The sequence below is a fragment of the Camponotus vicinus genome, unplaced genomic scaffold, assembly GCF_025532165.1.
Source record: "Camponotus vicinus isolate PSW18456_S1 unplaced genomic scaffold, iyCamVici1.0 SCAF_2, whole genome shotgun sequence".
NCBI lineage: Eukaryota > Metazoa > Arthropoda > Insecta > Hymenoptera > Formicidae > Camponotus > Camponotus vicinus.
In genome coordinates, this window is record NW_028141956.1 from 25,323,051 (window position 1) to 25,350,802 (window position 27,752).

Sequence of the window (27,752 nt, forward strand, 5' to 3'; positions counted from 1 at the left end):
GGCGCCAGTATTTTATTCTCCGCAGAAAGACTTCGTTCAGAGCCAAAACGTTGGAGTAGAAAATATCTGCGTTTTTCCTAAAAACATGTTGATCGCGTGCCAACGTCGTGAGCGTCCGCGAAATAGATAAGAACAGTCTTGTTCCACCTGATTTAGCTGATATCTAATGATGTAGGAAGTCAAAGACTATACAATTCATATTCAATTTCACTAATATATTTTTTTAAAGAAGCACTACTTGTATTGTCAAAATAAATGTGCGAAATCTATATATCATACGTTATAAGCGAAAATTTTTTCAAATCCATTTTATTATTTATTATATTTAATATCGATGGGAATAAAATAAAATTAAATAATTTTAATTCGTAAAATTATTTTTGTTCAAATTTCCATATTTTTTAGGCTTCATTTTCCATTTCTCTTTTTACATATTTTTTTACATCATATTTTCAAATCTGTATCTGTTACAGATTATTATATTTAATATCGGTGAAAAAATATAAAGTAAAATTAAGTAATTTTAATTTGCAAAATTATTTTTGCTTTCCGTATTTTTTTAAGTTTCATTTTTCTTCTCTGTTTTTACATATCGAATACTTTCAAATTTGTATCTATTACAGATTATTTTTACGCTTCATAAACGACGCCCTGGAACAATCAATTTCGAGTTTGTTCAGCTCACACGTCGGTCTTATTGTCTCATCAGTGACATCCAATTATCACCTACCAGAAGGCATCGAGCGTCAGATGAAGTTTGACGTTCGCCTCTACACAATCCCATCCAGTTACGCTTCGAAGATTCCTCTGATAGCGCCCTGGTCGGCAAAGAACAATCCGATTATCGGAGACCACGAGAGCCCCGCGGATAGCGGTAGAAAGAGCAATCCCTTTCTCGATCTACGTCTAATATAGCCGATAATCTAATACCTCGCTGGTTGTGATGGACCTTTGCACCTTCGTCTTCATTATCCATCCACCACGCCTCGCTCGTTCCGCAAGATCGTTGATCCCTGGCGTGGCAGTGGTTGATCGTTACCGCAAAGTCTCGATACCTATACTTTATATAGTTCCAGGAAACCGCCTGCGCGAACACTACCTCGTACTACGATTAAAATTCTGAAACGCTACATGTCTGTCGGTTTGCCTATTTTTCTAAGAAATAATTATCGCCGGATGTTCGCGGAATTTATATGCTTTTCAAACAGTCTCGCAATCGAGAATCTCGCTCGTATTCCTCGTTGAATCGTTCGAGGCGATCTGATTATTCCATCGCCGATAACGAAGTTCGTAACAAATCAATAAACGTGAACAAAATATTACGTATTTTTTCTCGGCATCTTTAAACAGTTCGGGGAATGAGCTTCCGATCTCAACTTTATGCAAATTCCCAAGAGTTAGTTATGATCGCTACGATAAATTCGTATCGAGAGCTGGTAAATTTCGAAATTCCAAACGTGCAAATAATCATCGTGGCAACGAACGCGTCGTAGCAGCTTCGGCAGCCATCATCGCGAAAAGTTTTGACGTTCCTTATTGCGTTCGCCGATTTAATGGGATTTCTTCCCTCTCGATAGGAAAGTATTCCTAACGACATTTCCGCGACACGATATACTATATATACCACCGTCGGATCCGGTTGTGTCGTTTCTGTCTGTCTCCCGGAAAAGTTTAAGGCGGCTTGTCGACGACAAGCGGGGGAGGAGGGGTTTCAAGGGTCGACCGCGGCGGAGATTACGCGACGATTTTAAACTCATTTCGATGTGGGATTTTTGTTTGCCGAGAAAACAACGGACTTTTCTTTCTCTTCTTTCCCTTCGCCCTCCCCTCTTCCTCCCCTTTTGCTCTTCCACGGCACGTTCTGTTGGCGACGTCCTCGAGGCCGAGCTTCGCCAAACTCTTCGACGTCCTTCGGCTCGACTCCGTATTTTCTTTCCCCTCGCCTCTTTCGTCGGGGCTAGAGAAACTTCTTACATATTTTATATTCCGCACCGATGTCTCGAGGCCGTGATTTCGCCACTGCAGAATTAACCAGGCATTAGTGCCGCTCGCGGACAACGCTTTTTTGATTTATCGCCGCGCTTCTCTCTCGTCGTGTCTATTTCGAGCGGCTATTCTTTATTCTCGCGTAGAAGCAAGATGCTCGCGTTTCTTGCTTAACCCTCTCGGGAGTCGGGAAATGCTCCTTTATGTTCTTGTCGGCAACAGTTAAACTAATACAACGACTGATGAGCGCGAGGAATGCGCCGACGTGTTCCTTGTCCTTTTTGCCGTAAATGATACGGATTGCAAAGGGAGCCTTCATCCACGTCTTCAAACTATCTTAACTTTCAGAAATGTAACATATTTTCTGCATTTTCATTTGGCTTTCGCATTCATCTTTTATAAAAAAAAGATTATATTTTTGTAACAAAGCATATAAGTTATATTAATTTGTGGAATATATGATTTTATTTACTTGCAATTTTTCTCCCTTTTTCTCCTTGGTTATAAATTTAAATAACTACACTCTCTATTTTATTTTCGATATAAAAATATATTTCTTATTCTTAATAAATATTTCTTATCAGGGAGGAAGTAAAATATGTAAAATTTATAAAATTAAACAATAAAAAATGTAGCTCTGCACATAAAAATTTAACTAGTAATTGCAGCCGAGGTCTTTTGGGGAACGAAGATGAATTTCATCTGTTGAGTGCGCGAACCAATTATAAAGTCTTATCCGATCCAGGACTAATCGAATATCGATCCGTGCGTCTCTCCCTGAAACAGGATTTAATTTTACATCCCCGCGAGATATCTGGCCGGAGAGATCATCGGCGGCAGAAATAACTTTCGCGAACCAAGTGTACGCGAGTTTTATCAGTTTAAGCGCACGGCCAATTGTCGCGTTCGTTTCTGCTCGACCATTTCTCCGTCGGGTAGAAATATCGACTGGCAATCCCGCGGGTTAAATCGCGAAATTTGCTATAATCTCGCCCCAAGGAGGAAATACTGCGCGGTCCAAACGCCATCCCGACGTCTCTCCCGTTCCGCGCGGTGATCTCATTAATTGGTCGAAAAAGTTCCGTCCAAGCAGCCTGTCGGGAAGCTTTCATCCTCTCGAAGCTCTTTCGCCCCGGAGCAACCTGTCATGGAGCGGAATGCGCCAATAATGCGGCCACGTTGTAACGGCCAATCGCAGACTTCTTCGATCTGCCCCTCGATCCAGCCGTGCACAAGCTTATTCATTCGCTCGCTCGTTCGCGCGATTACACACATACACGCAAATACAGAGGAACAATGCACACATTTGAAGAAAAGGGTGGAACGCACGCACACGCGGGGCATGGCAAAATTAGTCGGCGGTCGATGAAGAACTATTTTTGGTATTTCTAATTCCGGGTGCCTGAAGAGAAGTCCGGGAGAGCGAGAAAGGAGCGGTGGTAGCGAGTAGAGGGAAGAAGAGAGAACGAGAGTCTGGCAGGAACTTTTAAATTGGAGTTTTGACTGGACGCATCGAGACGGACTTAATGTGATCTCGGATTGGCCGGAGGCACGATCTGCCGAGGAGGGTGGTTCGAAGGGTGCGAAGGGTGAATTCGGTATCCGCTGACATCGGACCTGCGCACGTCTTTTGATACCCCCCTGTCCTCCCCGTCCACCCCTTCCTCTTCATCTTTTTCTGTCCGCATCCCCGCCTCGCTTTCCCGCGTACCGTTCCCTCAGGCAAAAAAGGGGGATCCGTTGAACGAGACCGATTGACTCCATCGCCCTGATAAAAGGGACGTCGAATCGCGCCAGGAAATTCCGTTCGGCGCGTTTTTCCTGCCTTTGAATTTACCGAAGGGGCACAAGCGGAGAGAAAGAGAGAGAGAGAGAGAAAGAGAAAGAGAATGGTCACAAGGACTACGGATATGTGGGAAGGATTCACGGAATGGTTAGCCAAAGGCTCAACCGGACGAGGTTCGAAAAGGACGACTCGTTTACGTTGCGCCCTTCTATAATGAGGTTTTTGTTTGTCTCAGATTTGAAGCAAAGTGGATTTGGTAAAACAGAAGTTGCCGATAGAATAACAAATGTAAAACACCTTACGCGATAGTCAGTGCTTTCCAACGAAAATAGAAGTAAATTTTTCAAGAAGGATAAAAAAAGTGAAAATTTTTTACACATCTTTCTCTATTTTCTATCAATTTAAAGATATAGGATATTTCCATCGATCGGAATAATATAAAGTACATATATATAATTATTATTTTAAATGTATAGCTTTTATAACGAAATAATTTTTAATATATTTTGCTTCAATTTTTATTCCATTTTCCTGCTTCAATAATTTATAAGAGTACTTCATAGCTGAAAAATTATCGATATGTATATTACGATGGACAATAGTAATCATAAAGATATGATTTTTATCGCACTGTCATATTTTAACGATCCGCCAATAAAATGGAGTTGCCAATTTCTTGAATATCTTCGGCAAAAGAATTCTCGATTCATCGAAAGATTCCTCCACGTAGTGCTCTAGCGGACATTTACATTTTTATCGCCGAGATTTATTGAACGATAGCGCAACAGCCCTATAATTTCTCAAGTAATAAAAGTGTAGTAAATACCTCACGTTCGCGGAACATGTCAAAACGGGAATTCAGTTATCTTTCGTCTCTAAAAATAGTCGAAAAGAGCGTACTGTAAAATTACAATAGCGCCGTCATGCCTATAAATATATTACACACTTGACTTTTATAGATAATTCAAACGCTCGAACTGATATTATTTTGATACGATTCGTCGCCATATATTTTTCAGATCCGCTGATTACCGCTGTTGAATGAACAATGAGACGTGGCGAATTGTTAAACAAGAATAATTGTTAAATAAGAATATATTTACAAACATCGTTTTGTCTAAACCGCGCTTAAGGCCGATGAATCCTGTCCGATGCTCATGCTAGCGAATCGATAATAGTGGTGTAGACTCGCAGAATAATCGCATCTGTCGTTTAAATGAATTTTCATCGCGATAAAGGGAGATTGCGGACCAGCACTTCAGATCGCGCGATAAAGACTAACGACAGTTCGTTAAAAGCCGCCGGCCATATCGCGGGCGTCGATCTCTCTAGCGAAGGCACATAATCGATCGGTCGTGCATATGCCCTGCCCGCGAATGTATATCGTTAACATTAACTGATAACGAGATTGACGCACATTTTTTTAACGATTTCCTGATATAATTAAAAAAGCTGCTTGAATCGCGAACGTAGCGCAATTACGTAAAATCGATCGCTTAATAAAGGACTTGACTCAATCCAGAAGAAAATGTGTAGGATATTTCTGCTGATTATATTTAGTATATTTTTCCGAATTTTATCGATCTTATAAATTGAGCTTTATTTAAGTAAAAATGCTATCACGTCATTATTTTTATTAATTTATATTCTGCTACATTTATAGATTTTATTTTAAATAATTACATGTAATTTTCAATGCTATATTCTGTAATCGTTGCTATCAAAATATTGAGATAAAATCGCCATTTTCGCAATTTAATATCCGATTATAAATACCTTAGCTCTTCGCTCTTTTAAATATTTTAAACCGGAAGAAAATATACAGGGTATTTCGGTCGATTGTATATTTTTTCGAGTGCGAATTTTATCGATCTTTAAGCAGAAATGCGACGACTATACCAGACATGATTATTTTTCGCAACATTATTAATTTATAATCTTCTTATTCTTATATAAAAAATTACGTAATGTTGTACTCTGTAATTGTTGCTCCCACAACATTGAGATAAAAGCGCCATTTTCACAATTTTCTAATATCCTACTGTAAATACCTTAGCCAGAGTTAGCTCACGACGTGCAATTCGCGGATATCACGTATTAACCTTCGCAAACGGTCGCTTCCTCCGCGAATTACGCGAGCATTGCGTTACGCATTAGACCAAGATAATGGCGAATATCTTGTAACGAGATATTACAAAACTGTTTCCACGCAACTGTTTCCCTTTAGAATCGCGCCGTTTCGAAGACAGCGCAATTACCATTAATCGCGAAAACGATAACCGGCGCGAATATCTCTCGTGGTCGGCGCACGTTGGGTCTCTTTCGACGCCGATGGACGCCGATATCTTTTCCGCGATCGTGAGACAATGGACTCGTATATCAGCCTGACCTAATCTACACGCGGCCCCACCCGGTGCGTGTGCACGCTTTACACGCTTTTGCTCGCCCCGATAGATAACGCACTTTCTCCGTGTTAATCATGGTTACACGCGTGGCGTCAACTTGCTCGCACACAATAGGGCCAGGCTGACTCAAAATGCACCCCGAATTATTATCACGGTATCAAATCCTTGCACTCGATAATAATTTTCGAATTTATATATATCTCAAGCGATTAAACAGCAACGATATAATTTAATGAAACTTTTTTAATTTTATTAATTAATTATCCATTAATCACTTTTTTTTTTATTCATGAAAAATTTTTAATCTTTTAATTTTTTATCATGACTGCGCTCTCGCGATAATGTAATATAAAGGATTAATAAATTACACTGATTATTTCACGTGCAGAATTATTACACTCATAGCATAATCAAATATAAAACTTTTTATGAAATATGAGAAATCGTGATTTTTTTTTAGTTGATATATTTGTGATATATTTTAGTTGATATATTTGTGTCTCTATATATTACGATATCACATTATTTTATTGTTGTAAAATACATATTTTATTTATAATCACATCTCTATTTACTTTTACCAGCATTATTCTTTATATTTCTGTCCTAATTATTTTATAATAATATGCAGAATAATCCTTAAAAACATATGTAATTTTTAATTTAATAATAATAAAACGTTCATATTTTCTTTATATGTTTTATAAAACAAATCTTTTTTACACAACAGCATTGCACATATACACGGCTGCTCTTAAATAAGCTGTATTATAAATAATTATATTATTCTTTGATCGTGCAAATCCTAGACTTCTCATCGCCTTATGCTCTTAACGATGGGAAATGAGCCCGTAAACAATATCCCGCGACGAAAGAGGCAAGAGGCAAGATGAGAACCGTGACGATTAATCATCGTTAATCATAATCATGTCAAAGTAGCTTGATAAACGTTCCTGCTAATGTGAAAATCTAGTATGGAATAGGCGAGGCGATTTATTGTGATGAGATGTTATTACCAAACTTGGGAGTTAAATCCAAGCCAGTCAAATGCATATTGGAGGAGAACTGAAAGGACAGGCGACATAGCGCTTATACGTAGCATAGTACTATCGCACACTATTAGCAAGGATATCACTCTACCTGCGTCTTCTGATAGCGATTTCATTCATTCTCCGTTTCTGCTCATTCCGCGCTTACTCTAACTCTCCATACTCCCCCTCGATTTAGCAATTAACTCAAGTGCAGGATTCGCAAAAACGGATTTCGCGGAAGCGTGGCGTTAAATTAACGTTTGCCGGTTCCGATTGTTGGGCCGACCATCCCGATTGGAAATCTAACTCGAAAAGTCGATTAAACGATCGTCCAGCAATGACATAAGCTCCTATGCGCGATTCTTCCAATCGATACATTACGCAAAAAAAATAAGTAATTAATAAAGGATTGTTATGGTGCAACTTGTGCTGAAATAATGCAATTTTCACGTACGTGGAATTTGTAAAAGCGCACGTAAATAATTTATGCACAAAAATATTATTAAAATATTATGACGAGGTAGGAAAGAATGAATTATTATATACATTTTTAAAATTAAAAAATCCGTACTACGAGTATATTTGAGCAAATTTTGTCGTGTGAAATTCGATAACGTGTGTGTTGTAAATGTATTTTTTCCCAAGTTATTTATTTTCTTCGTGTTCAATACGGAAAAGGTATAAAAATATTACCCATTTGTGTTGAAATATTTAATTTAGAAAATGTCACGAATATATAAAAGAATGTCGCACACAATTGCGAGGGTCGTTTTTGTGTACCCGTGAAAGATAACGTCACTTTCACGAATCCGCGTAATCCATATTCCAGCGAGACAACTCAAAGACTCTACTTTCGTTCCTCTCCTACACATGAAGGATATATTACATCGGACCGGATTTCGGACACGATCATTTACTCACAGAGAGAATTCGAAGATTCCGCGGGAATGGAAACGATAGCGAAGAGGAGGAGGAGGGGAGAAGCACGTGCGGTCAGATAAGAGCCTTCGATCGAAACTCGAATCTCGTTTCGTCGATCAAAGATCGATGCAGGATCGGGGGGTGGACGCTGCCAAACGAATCTCATCCATGATTCACACGCGTGCAACATATCCATGTATGCACATGTATGTGCGTGCGGCTCTATCGGAGGAAAAGTGGATGGAAGGAAGAATCCCCTACTATAATAGCTGATTCGATAACGAGTTCTTTCTTCGAATGCGAGGCGGTTGCACCCGAATTGGTCGGATTTGTTTCCGAACGGACCATGCATTAGAGGGGAATGAAAAAAAAAAAAATATATATATATATATATGAGTGGTTTGTGAAAAAGAAGGATATGAAAGAGGAGAGGAGATTTGGTGCTCGCTCCCGTCGCGTGGGTGTAAAGGAAGAGAAACGCGGCCGCTGCTCGGATACGGCGGGCGGTGCAAAAATAAATCCTTTTTATTCAAACCCTCCGCGGAGCTGAATATATCCGACGCTCGATGCCACCCCTCGAGGATTAATCTGCCGCCCGTGAAGCGATAAAGCAGATTTGTGCGATCCACGGTCTCCGACTATTTCTACAGCGAGCGAGTCTTTAATGAGATTTGTTGTCGCTTTAAATCGCACGTACGACCAGCCGAGTGCTCGCTTTTTCAATTTTGGTTATTTCTGTAGTCACAGCTTGGTGTTATTGTCTGGTTATTTCCGCGTGGATTATTTTACGCGCTTTCAAAAATCGTGCACGATGTTTTCGTGATTTCTCTTTAATTTCGCTGTATACTGTGTTTTGGATAAGTTTGCCACAGCGTAAATATTGATCGTACAATTTATTTAATGTTTTTCTTGCAGACATGACATTTATTTCGCTCGCTCTTCTTGAATATTATATCATTGGGATTAATAATGATTTATCCATTATTGGTAAAAGCATTTAGTTTCACGGCCACGATGTATAAAATATAACTCTTCGTTGAGTCTAGATAATTTGAATTTAATTCCATATATATATGTAGTTTCGATTATGCTCATTTTCGCTTTGCATTACGATATTTTTATATTCCATCGACGATCGCTTCCTTGGCATTAATTCCCTTGCACGATTGTTAGCGCACAGGCTCGCGTAAACTAGTACTTGACTCGCGCATATCAAGCAGCGTGTACACGTTCCGGTTTCATTGATCAGAGTTCATTGAGATGCTTCGTATGCGATTCCCTCGTGAGAACTTACATCAGGTATCCTACATATTTTCGTGCAAACTTGCTAAACTTTTTACTTGCATTCTTTCGAGTGCGATTTAATACTGATATAGTGTTGTTAATTAAAATCCGTTTTAAATTTAAATTAAGCGAACGTTACATGTAACGATTTGCAATTTAATATGTTCCGGGAAATAAGGGAATTTTCATTATTTATCTCATGTGTGATAATTATTATTTGAGAAAAAAATGATAAAAATTATTTACTCTGTAATTTTTTAAAAATATAATGGAAAGATTATTTTAAAGTAATTTAGATGGCGTTATTTTGTGATAATAAGAACGTTAATGAGATTATTTTATACATATTTATTAGTTTTACTTTTTTCATTCTTGAATTGCGATTAATATTGGTATTCTTGATTAAAATCCACTCTAAATTTAAATTACGCGAATGTTAGACATAATGATTTTAATTAAAAATGATTTGAAAAAATGAGGAAATTTTCATTCTTTCCTCATGTATAATTATCACGCATTTAACGCATTATTTGAGAAAAATTATTTGACAGATGATAATAAAAATTATTTACTCTGCAATTTTTCTGAAATACGCTGGAAAGACTATTCTAAAATAATTTAGTTATCGGTACTTTGTGATAATAGAAAATTGTTTTACACGTATTTGTTATTATCACCCGAAAGAATATCGTAACACACGTGAAAAAAATTACTGAAATGGATATCGCGCGTTCCTACGTGACGCGGCGTGAATGCGAAACGAAGTCGCGAATGCAAAAAAACGCTGGATCGGCGTCGGGTCTCCGATCGTCCCGATACATTCGAACGTTCATTCAGCGGCGTCTCGCGATCCCGTCACGGATCATAAATCGTCGCGATATCGACGCGGCTCCTCCGCTTTCGCGGGACACGCTGCCACTGTCAACGCGCGTCTCCGTGGAATTCCGGAGTCCGTTCTGTTTCGCCCAAGGACGCTGCGGATGATCAATGTGGGTCAGTCGTGAGCATCAGGATTACCCTGACCCGGCTGCATTGCGAGCATTCGTCTTCTTACGACGAGTCCTCGATTGCAGCCGCGTTGCAAATTGCGAGCCGCTCGCCTGGCGCGTTGTAGCTGGCATGTTTCGCCGAAATAGGTATGCAGGAGTGCATAACGATCCAATCGCCTCGCAACGTTCCGGCGATTATTTAACAATGACTCGCGATAAAGCGCCGTGCATTAAAGCCAACGAGGGCGATGCAAACAGGCCGCAGACGGTAGACATTGAGGAAGAACATTCAACTTGTAGCTCGTTTATTCCTCGATCGAATTTAGTGGTTTAATAAAAGTGTAGGCATATTTATTTATTTATTTAATATTTATTCATTTAATATATATTTTATGTTTATTTATTTAATATATATTTAATATTTATTTATTTAATATTTATTTATTTCTATTTATATAGAAATTGAAGATATTGAAACACGTATGTATTGGTTGACGGAATAATTAATTGAATCAATTATCCTTTCCCCCAAATTATTTTTTCCATGTCTTAAATGCAGAGATATACTATTCAATTCATACGAGATTGGATGTCAAGGTATACATCCTCGCGTTAGTTTCGAGATAAAGTAAGCCTCGGGGATTTTTCGCGAGCTTTCGTACCATCTTTTCTCGTGGCAGCCCGATATCCAGTTGCATGTCGAGTGCGCGCATATTAAAGCGTGCACAACTCTCTTGGTTCTCATGTCGCGGCTTTCGTCGGCTTCATTAAAGTTACTTACGACAAATTTGCCGTGTCGCGAGTGAGAACGAGTACTCGTAATAGAACTCGGCAAATCACGGGGGCCGACGCGCATTTTCCGCCGTCGCAATCGCATTTCCTTCCACACATAAGTGTAGGCGCGCGGAATTATATCGTCCTCGAAACACGAGCCCGCGTCGCCTCGCGTTAGGGTGCTTTAATGAAGTTGTACGCGCTCGCGCCCCCCGCGGTAACGGGCCACGTAACACACGAGTGACATTGGTCGGCACTGTATTCCAATTCCATTCGAACTTTATGGACCACCGCGATAGCAAACTCCGTCAACCTACGTACATACATATGTACGTACATACATAGGTGTGTAACCGAGTACATGCACAAACGCCGATTACTTATGGCACGTTCGCGATGCCCGTTACGGGGTCTCTGTGCTCCACGTATCTTCTCTCTACGAAGACTTACACGTGCTCGAAGAAACACATGTATGTACATCGAGTCGATCGACAGGAATCTCGGTTAAGTAATTAATTTATATATTGACATGAAATGACATTAAATTAAAAATCACGAGGTAAAATACACCATATGTGTTTGGTCTTGCTATAAAATTATCTAGATGATTTTGTCAAATGATAGAAATTAGATGGTCAAGTTCTGATACCAGTAAAAAATATACATGTTCATATTGAAATATGTAAAGTCTTAAATAAATAATCTTAAATTAAAAAATAAATGTGTCTTTGCAATTTTAGTAGATTAAATCAATTTTCGTTTCAATTTAATTAATGCATTTCAATTTAATTAATTAATGCATTTTGACATAAATTACTTTGGTGTCTTTGGTATCGGAAGACGTCGAATTTCCGGTGTACGTGTGTCAATACCATTCGCGAATCCCGAGGTTGCTAACGACTCGCCAAATCTATGTCTTAATGCGTGCACGCACGTCCGTTACCGCTAATAAGGCTCTCATGAATAGCGAACGTTACCGGATCATCGCTGCCAGACGTGCATTGGCAGCTGCGCGTGTGGTAGCGTACGTGTGGTTGACAGAATATGGTATCGATACAGCGTATAGTTTGCATACGTCGACCTGCCAGATGTGTACGTCTGTGCGTCATGCATACTTGCGTATATCCTGGCGACGTGGATATCACCGGCCAAATGAGGTATAAAGACACAGATCTGCTGTAACTTCGTCGAGACAATGTTGGTGCCATTCTAAGTTAACTTGGCAGGTACTTATCGATCAATATGTAAATTGATATGCAACATGCCTGTATAATTGTTGCTCCGTCGCCAGGAATATAAAATGAATTTTTAAAAATAATTTATTCCAGTGATATTGTCAGATTATAGGGATTATGGAATCTGCGTTTGATACAAAAGTTTATAACGAATGGAATTAAAAAATCTCCATTATCTCTCGAGTTATCGCTCGACTTTGCGAGTTTTTAAACAAGAGAATTGCGGGATTATATACGCTCTTCATTGGGTACATCTGCGTCATAAATGTTTAAAGCCCGTTTCCGCAGACTTGGTTCCAGAGCGAGTCGCAGTGATAAAATTCCAAGGAACGATTAGCCGAGTCTGTAAATATATCCGGCACGCAACTTCTAAACTAAGTCAGAGTAAAGTAGTCTCCCCCTCGTCATAAGTTATATAAATAGATCTATCGCTCCTAAGAAAGTGCACACGCGGACAGCGTTTTGCACCTGCACACACGCCTATGGGCTCGAGTGTATCAGCTGTTCAATTTGCAAACGCGGAGGCCTGTATTTTCCGATCACGCCAGGGGTCTTTGCGCGAGTGTTGCAATAATGCACGTGCATGTGCGTGCATAAGTCAGTACGTCGAGATAACTTTATATTCGAATGCCTTACGACCAGTGTCGATGAGGAGAGAAACGTAATAATCTGTCTGGACTTAGCTAAAGTTGGTACTCACGAATCGGCACGAACAGTAAATAACTATTACAGAACTTTCAGAAAGGTATCATGATAAATATTTTTACGTATTTTCTTTGTAAATCTGGATTAATCGGAAAAGATCAGCGAGTGGAAAAAATCATGGTATAAATTCTGATTTTTTTTACTGTCTCGAATTTCATTCAATTCGAGAATAAACTGACAAAATGTGACACTATTTTTAAATATATTTATATAACTTTATGCGAAAATATATTTTACACTTTAATTAATAAATTATATTATTTATAATTATATTAATTATTAATAAATATTAATCATTATAGATTAAGAAAATGAAATCAATATAATACTAGCCTTTTTTAATTTAAATTGATATGTAAAATTTTTTAAACAAAAATTTTGGAGATATAAATGTTATTAAATTTTATATTTTTACTTTAATAAGAAAAATGCAATAGTAACAGAATAAAAAAAATTTTTACCAATATAGATATAGTTTTACTATTTTCAACATCTTCTAAAATAAAAACTAATTTATTTGTTAGATCAATTCCTAATCTATTGTGGATTTTGAATAAATCATAAATTAAAAAATATTGTCTCAATAGATGAATATCAATAAAAAGATTTTCTATTTACAATATTTTAACATTTTTAATAGAAAAGACCAGTTTTTACCGGAAAATACTAGTTTCTATCATTTTTATCAGTGCGTAAACTATAATTTACTACAATATTTAAATCCGGTTTCAATCAGAGCATTCTATAAATAATCTCAACAGGAGCATAATAGGCAGTTATAAACAGCGATAAGTTGATTGGCAATTGATCGTATCTCGAAACTCTCTCTGATCTTTGCCGTAGCCTTACTTGTACTCATCGACACGTTATTACATAATAGTATGCACGTGCGGTAATAAAAATCGGTCACGCAGAACGGATGCGTAACTGCAACGATAACGACCGCGGATTACGAGCGCCGGTGGAATGTTGGTCTTTTATTTTTGCAATTTGGACCGTCGCCCCGATGGCACGCGTTGTAGGCACAGTTTACCGACCGACTCGGAATTATTAAAACTTAAATCATTCGAGCGATAAATGATACTTTTGCGGGAAGTAAATATCCAGGAAGAATTTCCTGAAATTTTCCACTTTGCAGAATTGAGCTTGTGAAGTTTGATTGAAAGAGAAAATTTACTTTGATCCTAATCAGGGTTGGCAAAATTCCACATTTTTCGAGTAAAATCCATATCAATGGTAAAAATCCGTATTTCTCGAGCAAACCGACAAAAACTGATCTTTTCTACTAAAAATTTTTATTAAAATAAATAGAAATTTTTTTTTATTGATATTCATTAATTCAGAGAATGTTTCCTAATTTAAGCTTTATCCAAAAATTAAATACACAGATTAGGAATGAATAAATAACAAATAAATTCGTTTTTTATTGAAAGATAAGACTATATTTATATTCTTAAAAATTTTTAATTCTGTTATTATTGTATATTTTTCTTATTATTGTATATTTTTCTTTTCTGTTATATTAAAAATTAATATAAAATTTGGTAACATTTATATTTCCAGTTTTTATTTAAAAAATTTTACATATCAATTTGAATTAAAAAAAGACTTTATATTGATTTCATTTTCTTAATCGATAATTAGTATAGATTAGTATAATTTAAAGTAAAAATATCTTTTTTGTTTAAAGTTATATAAATATATTTTAGGATTACATATTAATTATTTTTACAATTTTTGCCAGTTTATTTCATTGAATAAAATCCAGAATAATAAAAAATGGAATTTATCATGGTTTTTTCCATTCATTAGATTTTCCTAGCCTGATTCGAATTCGTATGAGAATAGATTTTGTAATATTATTATCACAATCAATTATTTTTGTATAAGTAATAGAAAAAAAAATAAAATCGAACACATGGATTTTGTATAAAAAATTCTTTCTCGTGTATGAGAACAAATTTTTCTCTTATCTAAAACCGACATGCTAAGTCATGAAACTTCGAAGCGATGAACATTAATTTAAGATTGCATTTTTCATAAAACGTTCGAGTATGTAGGGCTAATGTAAATAAATTGCTTAACCGAGCTATCTATGTAAGATGCAGTTGGTTTAAGAATCCTCTCCAAGTTTTACCTCCCCGTGGCGCTTTCGGTAAGAATAGCCATAAAATTCTTTTGAACCCATGAAATGTAATTCGCGGGGGCGATTAACTACCGAGGGACGTTCTTTGACTATACTTTCTCCGAATAGTTACCTCGCGTACGGCGATGTCTGCCAAACGTGCATTAAGGATGATGAGTAACCGTAACGATATTACGAGCAAAGATAAGTCACGTCGAGAATAGGGAATGGTTGGTTTCCGAGAAAGACGGACTCTCTTCTGCAGGAAAGTAATTGTATACTCGCTTTCCTCGTTTATAGGAAATTATTTTCAACGAATTTAAGACACGAAGATAATCTTTTATCGATAGATATTTATGCTCTACCTGAACGTTTGATAGCAATTAATTAATTATTTTATAATAAATTAAAAATAATAAATAACAATTTAATAAATTATTTTATAATAAATATAAATTAAATTTTAATTAATTATTTTATTGCATTTAAATAATAATTTTTAAAATAATTATTTTATATTCATTGAAATATTTTATATGCATTATATGGCTATAAAATATGTAGGAAATAAATCACTATCATGGAAATAAATAATTAATTTTACAACTAATGTAAATACATGTGAAATAAGTTATATAAATATTAGTTATATAAAAAAAAAATTACTCACTTCAAGATCGCTCGTCACTCCAGGTCTCTCCTTCCCTCTTTGGGCCTTTTATCCTTTGTTGCTTCTGCGTCGCACTCACACAATATTCACTCGCGAAAATAAAATTAATCACGATCGTTCGCGCACTAATTACCGGGAAACAATGATTACACGGTATTTTGATACAAAAAACAATGCGAGCAAAAATTACGATTTACTCGACAAACGAAAAATGAGGTTAATTTCACGCATTATTTTCGGGCAATCCTTTACAATTAGCGATTATCAGCTTGTGCAATTGATTAATTCCCCCGATGAATAATCTATAAGAGTATCGCGATAATGGTTATTTGACTCGTGTAATAGAGATATGATATATCCAGATTATTTATCAATAATACATGTATTTCGCGAGAGATTTATGCTTTGGAAATCTATTACGTTTGCACATCATATTTTGATTATATACATATTTTCTGCCGGTTTATACATTTTAGTAATTAATTCGACTAACATACTATTACAATATTAAACTTCCCGCATTTTTCAATCACTAACCAAACATCGCGACAATACAATACAATACAAATCGACTTAAGTCAAATCGCGGCGCATTTAATTAGAAAGAACAATCGTTATTAATTCCTTTTTTTTTATTTATGACAAGCTCACTTGCACATTGTTATAATTTGTCAAAACGCGTATTTTGCGACAGCCCTTCGATCAAAATCGCGCGAATAGGCCAACTTTAACGTAACCTAACCTACTCTCTTTTATGTATTCGCGAATGCGCGGATATTTAACTTTAATTTGAATTTATACACTCTGCTTACACGTTACGATGCGAAATAGTAAAGTTGTTGTAAGACACAAGTCGATCACGTTACAAGGAACGATCGTATTTCGAAAGATAATACGACGACACAGGGAGCAGCTCGGGCCGCTGTCTACACGTTCGACTCTCGCGACGCTTATGTCAAGGCCACCGGTCACGGTGATGTAAACAATGACGTGTTCTACGTCGCATACCTGAGCATATACCCCGTGACAATTAATTACGCGTCGCCACGTAATATTTATGAAAACACTTGTGTGTAATATCGAAATATTAAAAATCATGAATGCGTATCATCCTGAATATTCCCTGAATTTCAGATTGATTATTAATTAATATTAATAGTGGAGTAAATTAATGGTTAATAAATATGTGTATCGATATTAATGAAGTGAAACGGGATATTTAAATTCAACGTATTTAAAATAATTATCGTCTTAAAATAATTATTATAATGAAACAATTTATGATTCTCATTCCTTGTCACTTCGATCTCTACTTTATATTGAAAGTGAAATATCTGCTTCTGCAAATAATGTAGCGTTTCGCGATCCTTATGAGTTGTTAATCGCAAATATGAATTAATCATTGATAATTTTTTTTTATTCGTTTAATATCTCCCAGTTCTTTCGCACTTTAAAATATAATATGACGATACACACATAAATGACAAAATGATTGCGTGCAAATAAATACGGATGATTATAAAAAGCGAACGAGCGTGAAATGTTAATATTATTAATATTTTTAACATTTTTTTAAGATAATTTTTTAAAATTTTATTAATTTTAAAAAGAATGCTTATGTTCATTGATATTCACTGCACTATTATATCTCTTGATTATTATATTTGCTTAAAAAAATCACAATTCGGCAACAATATATTCGATCGTGAAAATTCTTTAAAAATTGAAAAAATAATTTAAAAAATAACCTCTCTCCTTCTGTCTCTCTCCCTCTTTCTCTCTCTCTTTTATACATGTATATCTTTCTTCAAATAAAAATATAAATAATTTTTATCAGTCATATTATAAAAACAAGAGGCCATTTCATTCATCATTTATTATATACGTATATATGTTTTATAGAAAAATTTGTATCTCTTTTTTTGGATATTTTTTTAATAAACAGTATAGTAATATGATATAAATTAATTTAATTTTTAGGTGTACTTTTCTGTATCAAATATCAGATATCAGATTATAGAGACAATTAGAAAATTCCACTAGGAATTTTCATCTATTATTCTACGCTTCATTAGAAAACTGTTGCTTTTTTTTTGTAGCGATTTAAGGAAGAAAAGTTGTGCTTTCGCACACTGTTATCCTAAATGTGCCATCTTGAGTTAGTGTGGGTATGCATATACGTGCGCTAACGATGGAAAACGAAACAAAAGTAACGAGGTCTTGTAATATATTGCTAGTAGTTGCGCTTAGGTATACTCGCAGGTCGTTTTTTGGTCGCGTGTATGCAACGCTCAACGACCATCATCAACCTTTTTCTCCCTTTTTCCCCCTGTTGTTTGTGTGTGTATAAAATACTATTCTAATTTTTATTAAACTTATAAAATACCCAGCTAAGACACTTCAACACATCGAATGTTGCGTCAGTGAAATAAATTTTCTATGCATAATAATTTTAAATAGAATTAATTAATTTAAGTAGAATTCAATATAATATGTAATATTTCGTCGAGATCTAATAGTAAGTACTTTACTCATGTCACACAGCCTTATTTTATAAATAAAGCTTGAGAGGAAATTAATTTAAAAATTGATCATAGTACTTGTCAATTATTATTAATGAAACTTATACCATTTGTAATAAAATATATATTTTACAATTTATACTTAAATTTTCTGTTTCGTTGAATTAATTAGAATTTTCGAAATTCACATTGTCTTCTTTTCTTATCGATCTTGTTTTTTCTTCAAGCTTTCCCCGGAATTACTTAAATTGTTTCTACGATGAATAATCTGCTTCATGTTTGAATGATACATCAACCCGATCCCGGCACAAGGAGTTAGTCGAAGTGTAACAAGAAAGAGATCTAACGTCGTTTACAAAGTCGTCGTTTGATCGTCGCCAGTCCATTGGCGGAGGATGCCCGGAATAAAATGATATAAACGCGGGCAGGTGCCGTACATCCGCGCCCTCGAGTCTCTTTACTTTCCCCCTTCCCCCCTTTGTCGGTTTCTTTCTCCTCTTCGAGAGATACGACAGAACGAAAGAAGAAGGACGCAATCGGAGGGAAGAAAGACGAAAGGAACGACTGTGCCGTTCGTTTTGATTGCGAGGGTGTTTGGAGGACTCGATTCGGGTGGATAGAGGGTCGCGGTGGGGTTGGTTCGTCGTTTCCCTCAGTCGCCGCTTCTACCCCTTCCTATTCATCCCCAAAGAATAAACGAATAAATCGCCGTTTCTTTATGCAAACTTGCATTTAATTCGGACCGAAATAGAAAGGCATTAATTTCGCATGCAAATACTACCAGACTACCAGGCGGCTTCCAGTGTTCGTATGCTCTCCATCGTTACGAAGGTTGAGGGAGACAGAGGCGAACGAAAAGGAAGGGCGGCCGCGGAGTGAAAAAGGGAGTGAAGCTCGAGAGCGAAGTTAGGAGAAGCACGCGAGGGAAGGGAAGGAAGGAAGAAAGGAAAGAGCGGAACCTCTCGGCGGCACCGATGGGCGAGTCTTCCAGCTTCTAGTCAGGACTCGTTCGAGGCGGCTTTCACGGTATAATCAAGATGTTTGTTGATGTCGACGGCGAGGGTTGCTGCGAGAGGGGTGGTGGAAGCGCGGAATGAGATAAACGTGAGAGCCGAAGCGAGAAACCAAAAGTGCTGGGGAAAGAGGAAGACAGATGGAAGATGGGAAGCAGATGATGCTGGCGTAAAAGGTATAAAGCATCGTGCTGAGGGTGCGAGGGAGGAAGTGCAACTTGAAGAAAACGAATATAGAAAGGTTTAATAAACAACGAGACATCGAGAAATAGCCTCGACGAGCATAATTGAAGTTGCATAAATCCCGTGCATATTGAATGCATCGAAATCGACGATTGCAAAGCGAAACAATCCCCTCCGCAACTACTTTCCACCCGCTTTCGCGATACTTGTTTCAACTTTGAATGAAAAGTCGTAAGATGAATTATTACGTAGCCCCTGTACACCGACAACCTACAGATACGCTGTCGTGTAGGCAGTGTTAACAGATAAAACAAATAATTGCACAAGAATTACAGTCGCGATTGCGACGAAACGGCTGCTGGTTTGCTCGAAATAATGAAAGATGCTCTGTCCTACGCATGTCGTTCCACTAAAATTAAGCTTGCGTTTAAACAACGTGATGGGACTGAAATAGATTGGGTGATCAGGTGAAATGCAGCGCGTTTCCGTTACCTATTATGTACATTAATGCCAGGATTGAGTTGCACTAACAACCTGGTTTAATTAACTCGGGATAACGATTTGCCATCCCTTTCCAGATTTTGGCACTATGGTTTGTATAGGCATCGACAGAATATTGAAGTATTTAACACTAACTGATATTGATGCAATCTTCGATATTTTTTCATTGTATTTATCGTGAAATCAAGTTTGCCTTTTTGATCATTTTAACATTAAAATTCGTTATGAAAAGTTTGACAATTATAAAAAATTATTATCCATGTAAAAATAAAAATTTTGAAATACAAGTTATTTATTAATTTAAGTATCTAAGAAAAAATATAAGTCAAATACCTCCAACACTTATTTTCTATATGAATAATATTAAAATAATATCTGCAATCTTTTCCGATGATTGAAAACCTTCCTAGCGTAAAACATATAACGATATAGCAATGGCAACTCGTTTTATGTCAACTCTCCATTTTATTCCATATTATCTGCCATTGAATATTTTACATTAACCAAGAATTCTCTTTCTGTTGCAGGTAATGGAAAAACTCGTTGAAACTCCCTTTCTTACGTAACAAATCATGAAGGGGGATTTTGAGAGGCTAGTGGTAAGTGAAAAAAAAAGAAAGAAAGTCGAGAACGCGTAACGAAACTTTCATTTTTTGGACAGAGCGAAACGCAAGCTTACTGCGACGGGTTTGCTCGGCGATGCATTAAAAATATACTAATTTTTCGTGCGGAAGTAAAATCGGCAGTAGCCCCGGTACGAATCGCAATCAACGGCGACCGGTGCGGCATGCATAATGCATATCGCCTGCAACTACGTGCGTATACTTTTACGGAAGAAACTTATCTGTGTCTTTGCATATCCGGCAATCGATTTCGGACATGAATTCGGGGACCACGACAATGCTCGTAATAAGAATAAATTGGATGGACTAACATATGTTGGTCGTTGATAATCATTCGTGACATCAGCTCGCTATTTTAGATATGAAAAAAAAATAGAAACTAAAATAAAATTTTTATTTATTAATTATTGTGCAAAGATGGGAGGAATTAAAATATATCTTGAGGAAAAAAAATAATTTTAAAATGATTTTGATATTTTTATACTCTCTAAAATAATTAAATGTCAAATTAATTATTTTTTATATTATTATTTATTCTTTGCGAATAAATGTTTATTGGGACGACTTTGTCTCCGTTTGATCTCGCACGTGAAGCTTTAAACTGCGATCTCGAGATTCGATATCACATCTTTTTGCGCTCATAGTGAGAGCAAAGTCTCAAAGGCACTCATCGGCCAAATGGTTTATGGCATTCGAGTAAGCACTGGGAGATATCCCGGTGGGTAGCGTGGTTCGTCCCGGTGGTTCGTGTCTCTGGAAGACGGTTTACGAGCTCTCGCCAGCTGGGGAAGCTCTTTACGTACAGGTGCTAGATCACTCGATCAGTGGGTGGAGTTAAAACGCGTATGATTTATGATCGAATTTTGCGGCTTTGATTAATTTCATTCGAAAGGAAAGAGAAATGGCAAGAGTTCAAGGTCAAGTTCGGATGGACATGTCGTCATTTTGGTCATGTCACGTTCTCGTACTTTTCTTGACAGTTGTTGTCTAGTCATCGACGTTCGCCTTTATTTCTCGAAATCGACATGGGATTTCATCGCCTCGATATCAAATTGTTTATACTACGTCTATAAACGACTCTCGGCTATTCCGCAGTTTATATCCCCGGAGAATCGAGAATTTATCCATTCTTCGCGAGGAAGAATGTCGAGTATCATCTTCCATTGTCATTTTGCGTCTATGGAAATCGAAGACGTCGACGTTACGAGCGGCGTAAAAATCTGTTGTCTTTTACCATCATGGATGTTCCCGTGTCCTTTGCATGTGCATTACGTTCGTGAAGAATAAAATCTCGCGATTACATCCTTCGTATAAATTAGAAAACGCTGAGATGCGATAAAACGTACGCTTAATTTTTCGCCGAGAGAAGAAAGTTTCTCCAGCCATTTTTATATAAATTTCCCCAGCTCCGTCGACGCGTTAGCTTTTCGAGGAATATAATTCCTGCGGCCGATGGCGGACCGTTGACGGTGACCTTCTCGAAATTTCACAGCTCATTATGTACCATAGGAATGCGGCAATATCTTCCTGCTCTCCTCGCGGCATCCTCAGCCCTCCCTTGGCTGCTCGCAGGTTCTTAAAAGAATTTGATATCGAATTCTTCGCTCTCTGGGCCCTAGGTAGGTAAGGAACACGGCGACGAAGGAGACGGGCAAATCGCCGAGACCGGTCGAGAGGCGGGGAGGAAAAAGGGGGATGGGAGAGTGCATTATCTCCGAGTTCGGTACGGAATTCACCCTCCCTCACTCGGAGTTTCCATGCCGGCGACTGCGATTCCGCGGCTCCCGCCGGGACTTACCACCCGGGGTACCGCGGAATTACGCCGGCGGATAATAACGTTTTATGCCGATTTTAATACGCGACTTCGCCCCGTTCCCTCCGTCCCACCCTGCCTCCGTCTTGTCGGAATCGTCTCTCCTCTTTCCCCCCGTTACAGGATCTCGAATCGTCGATTCCGCGATATAGTACGCTCGAACAGCGCCGAGAATTCTCCTCTCTTTCTCGTGCTTTATATCATGCGTCTCTTCTCTCCTCCGCCATTCATCGAAGACGCGATTTCTTCGACGATCGAATCGAATGTCTCTGTAGATCGGGATAGCAGGAGCTAACGCGATAATCCCCTTCGATCTCTCGCGATTTCGCTCACGGTAGGAGAACGCGGTTGCCTTCGAAACTCGTCGCCTTTCCCCCCCTCCCTCGCGTTTTCCACGTCATCGGCTTTAAAATGTGTAATAAATTGCCATCATAAATCTGCATTCCGCTCGCGGACGTTAAGACGAGTATTAAATTCGTCGCGATTTACGTGCGCGAAGTTTAAAAAAAAAAGTCAGATCGCGAGCGACTGAAGGAACGCGAAAGCGATCGCGTCCTGAGCAAGGACTCGACGCGCTTCTTTTTCTTTTTAATAAGACACATCATGTTCGTAAATTTTTAAGGGCACGAGTCGATGCTTAATACAGATTATATTCACATTAATAGCAGTCATGCGAATTATGTTACGTTAATTATTGTAATATATGGACGCGAAATGCATTCCGTCCGTCGCATGTTGTCTTTCGATTATAATTATTGTAATATGATATATGCTCATGTTGTTATTAATCGTTTAGTATATATTAATTCCATATTAATTCCGAAATAGTTTTACATATATGTTGAGGAAAATGAAATTAGATGTTTTCCTAATTATATTCAACTTAAAATTTAATTAAGTGGACTTTTCATATTTAAAATTATTTTATTAATTTTTAATTTATTGCAAATATTTAATTTATTATGTCTTGAAAAATGTATAACGCGCATATTCGATATTACAAGACATTAAATTCATTTAAACTTACGCATAATTCTTTAATTTATATAGCGGAAACTCCAAAAAATTGCGCGTTTCCAAACTACATTTCTAAATTCTAATTACATAATGCTTGTATAATAATTATAGTCGTAATAATTTGATTAGAATTTTGTATTCTATCATCATGCCGCTTATTTGCGCAATTTTGTATTTTCTTCTTATCAGAAGATTGTATCCTTCAATTGATGTATAGACAATTTTCTGTTTTTAATAAAAATTCAATTAAACATCTTTTTTTTATTCAATTTAATTTCTGGATAATTTAGATTCTGTGGAATTTAAAATAAATATAAAATTTATTTTAAATCTTAAAATAAATATTAAAAAATTTATTTTAAATTTGTCGAAAAACACTCAAACTTTTAATTTTACGCAACTTTTATCAAAGCACCTCGTAAAATTTGTACACGACGAGACAGAATTCCGTAGACAGTTTTAGCGAAATACAAAGTTTCATCATGAAAGCAATAATTATAGTTACAATTGATTGCGGAAGAAACATTCCCAAGTGTTACGTATCCATAGCCAATCATAAAGACTCAAGTGTTTAATGGCGGCAGTTAATTAAATTGAATAATTGGAAACATAAATATCAAAGTATATCGTCTTCCTTTTATCTCGAGTCAATTTATTTCAGCTTCCTCTTTTTAAGACTCTTCCTGTTTAAGCTCCGATGGTGCACGTCGAGCTTTACGATGGCTTGCGATTTGCGATCATGTTACCACGAGACACACTGTCGCGTGAACAAATGGGCGTAAAATGGAGGACTGTCATAAAAATAATCCGTGAAAATTTTTTCCCAATCGCGCAGATTTCTATCACGGAATTAATTTCTGTCCGGAAAACTCGCATCGCATCGTCTCGCGTAAGCGCGTGAATAATTGCCGGTAAGCGGAATAAATCGCAAGCTTGACGTCCTCCGCCGATTTATGTGCAAATTCGACGATTACGCGCGAAAGTTTCCGCATCTCGCATTGTTACTCTACGTGCGGCAACTCACACCAGCTTATAGCATCAACGGAAAATATTCGCACCTCGCGCACGCGGTATAGAGTGGTTATAAAGTTATAAACCTAGGGATTGTTTTATGGCAGACTTAACGAGCAAGATAAAGTTTCAGAAAAAAGCGAAGATTTTAATTAAGACTTTGTTAAAAATTAAATACGTAAGATTACAATTACACATTTTTTCGCAAATATACGTATGATTATACACATATGTTATGTATCTAAATATTTAAATATTTAAAGAAATACTTGAGTAAAATATCAATTTTTCAAATTAAAAGTTTAAATGCAAAATATTAGGAGATTATTTATAAATATATCTTTTAATATATTATTTAAATATTTAAAATGTATTTTAAAATTTGCCATCTTTTTGAGATAATTTTTGTGCTAAACGTACGTATATTGCAACGTTTCGTGCTTATTAAGAGATTTAAAGCGTCTTATAGTCAAATATGTTACCTTAATGAAGTCACAAACAAACGATATCGCATAAATTATCGCGGGATCCGTGTATTCAGCCCCGTTATTTTGCCCTGACCGTGTTGTTTCTCTTCCGCCCTTGTTTGACGGTCTACGGTGTTCATCGAGGTTTACGAGCTTTTGCGATGTTTGATCCTATTACCGCGCAAGTTGCGGTCAGGGTCGACGGGCGAACGAGCATCAGAGTACCCGAGTGAGACACGTAAGATGCACCCGTAAAAATCTTTACGGCGCGCGAAGATTTTCCCGCGTAACTAACTCGCACGACTCGCGGCGGGTTTCCATAATGTATTTGCCTTGCGAAACTTCGTGAACGACTACGCGTTATTAAAAAACTTTACCTCCGAGCAATCAAACTAATTGCACGATTATGCACGAATGGGCTCACTTACTAGACAACTTTCGGTGTAATTCATTACTCGCTCGTTCCTCTCTCTCTTTCCCGATGTCGGAAGATTTTCTTCGTAAGATTTTCTTTCTCCAATATAACTTGCCGTAATGCTTTACATACAATATTAGGCAATAAGACAATTTTATAAGCTATGCTATTTAATTAATATATACGATTAGCAATAATTAAGATTTATATTACATACAAAAATTTGAAAAATCATATGATTAAGCAGAAAGTAAAATAATAGCAGGAAAAACACATTTATCAGTGATTTAAAAAAAATTAAAATTTAGATTTTTAAAAATGCAGAAAACCGATAAAGAATTGTATGTATATAAATATAAATATGTATATAAATATAAATGTGTATATAAATATAAATCTTAATCATTGCTAAGAATTAAGATTTATATTACATGCAATTCTATCAGTTTTTTAAAAATCACATTTTTAAAAATCTAAAATTTTATTTTTTTAAATCACTGTTCATATTAAATGTGTTTTTTCCACTATTATTTTTCTTTCTGCTTAATCACGACATTTTTCAAGTTACTTTAACTTGAATTTTGTTTCTATTATACGTTTTCTTAATGATGTTTCAATCTATCCAATGATAATCGATTTCTCTCCGTGATTGCATCTCCAACATACGTTATCATCGCAAATCTGGCAGACGCAAACGAGCTACGTATATGTATTCACCGCATCGGGTTTCTCACGATCGCTCTGTCCGGCCGCGTAATAATCCCGCGTACCGTTAAATGATCGAGCTGTATAATCGCGCGCAAACGAAGCAGATATCAGATAGATAATGTTAGCGTTCTCTCGCAAAACGTTGCCCGGTGTTCATCGGCTTTTACGAGTGTCGACAATCTTCGGCGATATTACCGCGCGGAACGAGGAGTTGCGGTCAGGGACGACGAGCGAGTCGAGAAAAAGAGAGAAAGAGAGAAAGAAAAAGAGAAAGATCGCAGGACGTCGCCATAAAAATCTTTATGGAGATCCCCGTTCACGAGACGCACGGCAAGCGTATTACGTATATGGGCGCATCACGCCGAGCCTCGCACGGTAATGAAAGTAACGAGATCGTGCCTCGGAATGGATATCGTTAGCTGAGATTCCTTGGATATAGCGGGAGTTTGATAGAAAATTATAGATAGTTGCGCTGAATCGCGAATAAAATTCTGATCTTTTTTCTTAGCGATACCGACGTCTTAAAAGAATCATAGGAGAGGAAGAAATTGCGACGGTTATTAATTAATTATTAATCATTTTCGGTAAAGTTTCAAGTTAATACATCATAGACACAATTGAAATTCCACATGCACACGTTAGGATAATGATATTATTCAATTTACAAAATGTTGCATTGCTAAATATATGTAATATTGCTATTACAATATTGATAAATTTCTATAAAGCGTTTATATTGATAATAATAATTAATAATTATATATGATTATAATTGTATAATAATAATTATTATTATAATAAATATTCAAAGCATCGCTCTACATATACTATAGGGAAGTGTGCTGATAAATATATGTAAATCAACTTTTGTAATTGTAAATGCCATATTACAATCTCAGAGTATTTTAGATAAATATCGCTCAAGGAAATAGCTATCCCTAATGAGCATTGAAGCTAATTGCAAACTATCTAATCTCCGATATAGGAAATTAGAGCAACATTTTATGAGTCGTTGTAATGGAATGTCTCGGACTTTCGCGATAGGAGCAAATTAAGAACGATACAATGTAACGTTGGCAATTAATTGCGAGACGTCGTGTCGCGGCGAACGATATGACTTCCTTGTGTTTGTGCGTAAAGCGCAACAAGTGAAGAGGAGACTGTACCGATCTCGGTGTATATAATATATATGTCCATGTGTCATGTGTATGTACGTGTGTAATTCTCCTCCTAGTCTCGTTTTTAGCTCTGGTCAGGGTTTAGTCTCTTAGAAATTACATCATACGTCACATCGCTTCTTAACATAATCCTCTTCTATTCAAAGTACGCTCGGGTTGAATTTAAATCGCTGCTTGAAACTAAATTATATTTAACTTTATACTCAAATCATTTTGGATTAATCTGATATAAAATTAATGAGATAAAAAATTAATCTCACTGTTCTTATTTAAGTAACCATGAAAATAGGTAATGTATTAATATAAGGTATTTTCTCTGTAGAATACGTCTTTGTGTCGTGCAAAAGATCAATTCTTTTTTTTATCAAAAACATGTTCGGATTGGATTTA

General features: G+C 36.7%; 1 protein-coding gene and 1 long non-coding RNA gene across 9 annotated transcripts in view; one reads left to right on the top strand and one right to left on the bottom strand.

Moving 5' to 3' along the window:
• LOC145966921 (uncharacterized) overlaps positions 1-15,940 on the bottom strand; it is a 32,764-nt gene extending 16,824 nt beyond the window's left edge. Inside the window, exon 1 of the long non-coding RNA XR_014437238.1 lies at positions 15,912-15,940. This is a non-coding gene — a long non-coding RNA (uncharacterized LOC145966921). The remainder of the gene's footprint in view (positions 1-15,911) is intronic.
• Positions 1-27,752, top strand: part of LOC145967216 (Krueppel-like factor 6) — a 325,474-nt gene that overhangs the window by 250,095 nt on the left and 47,627 nt on the right. For 4 of the 8 annotated variants that reach the window (XM_083091877.1, XM_083091876.1, XM_083091875.1 and 1 more), the window contains one exon: positions 20,658-20,729. The exons of the other annotated variants lie outside the window; for them this stretch is intronic. In XM_083091877.1, coding sequence (XP_082948003.1) covers positions 20,703-20,729 — 27 coding nt within the window. In that variant the 5' untranslated portion in view covers positions 20,658-20,702. The remainder of the gene's footprint in view (positions 1-20,657; positions 20,730-27,752) is intronic. 8 annotated transcript variants of the gene reach the window in all.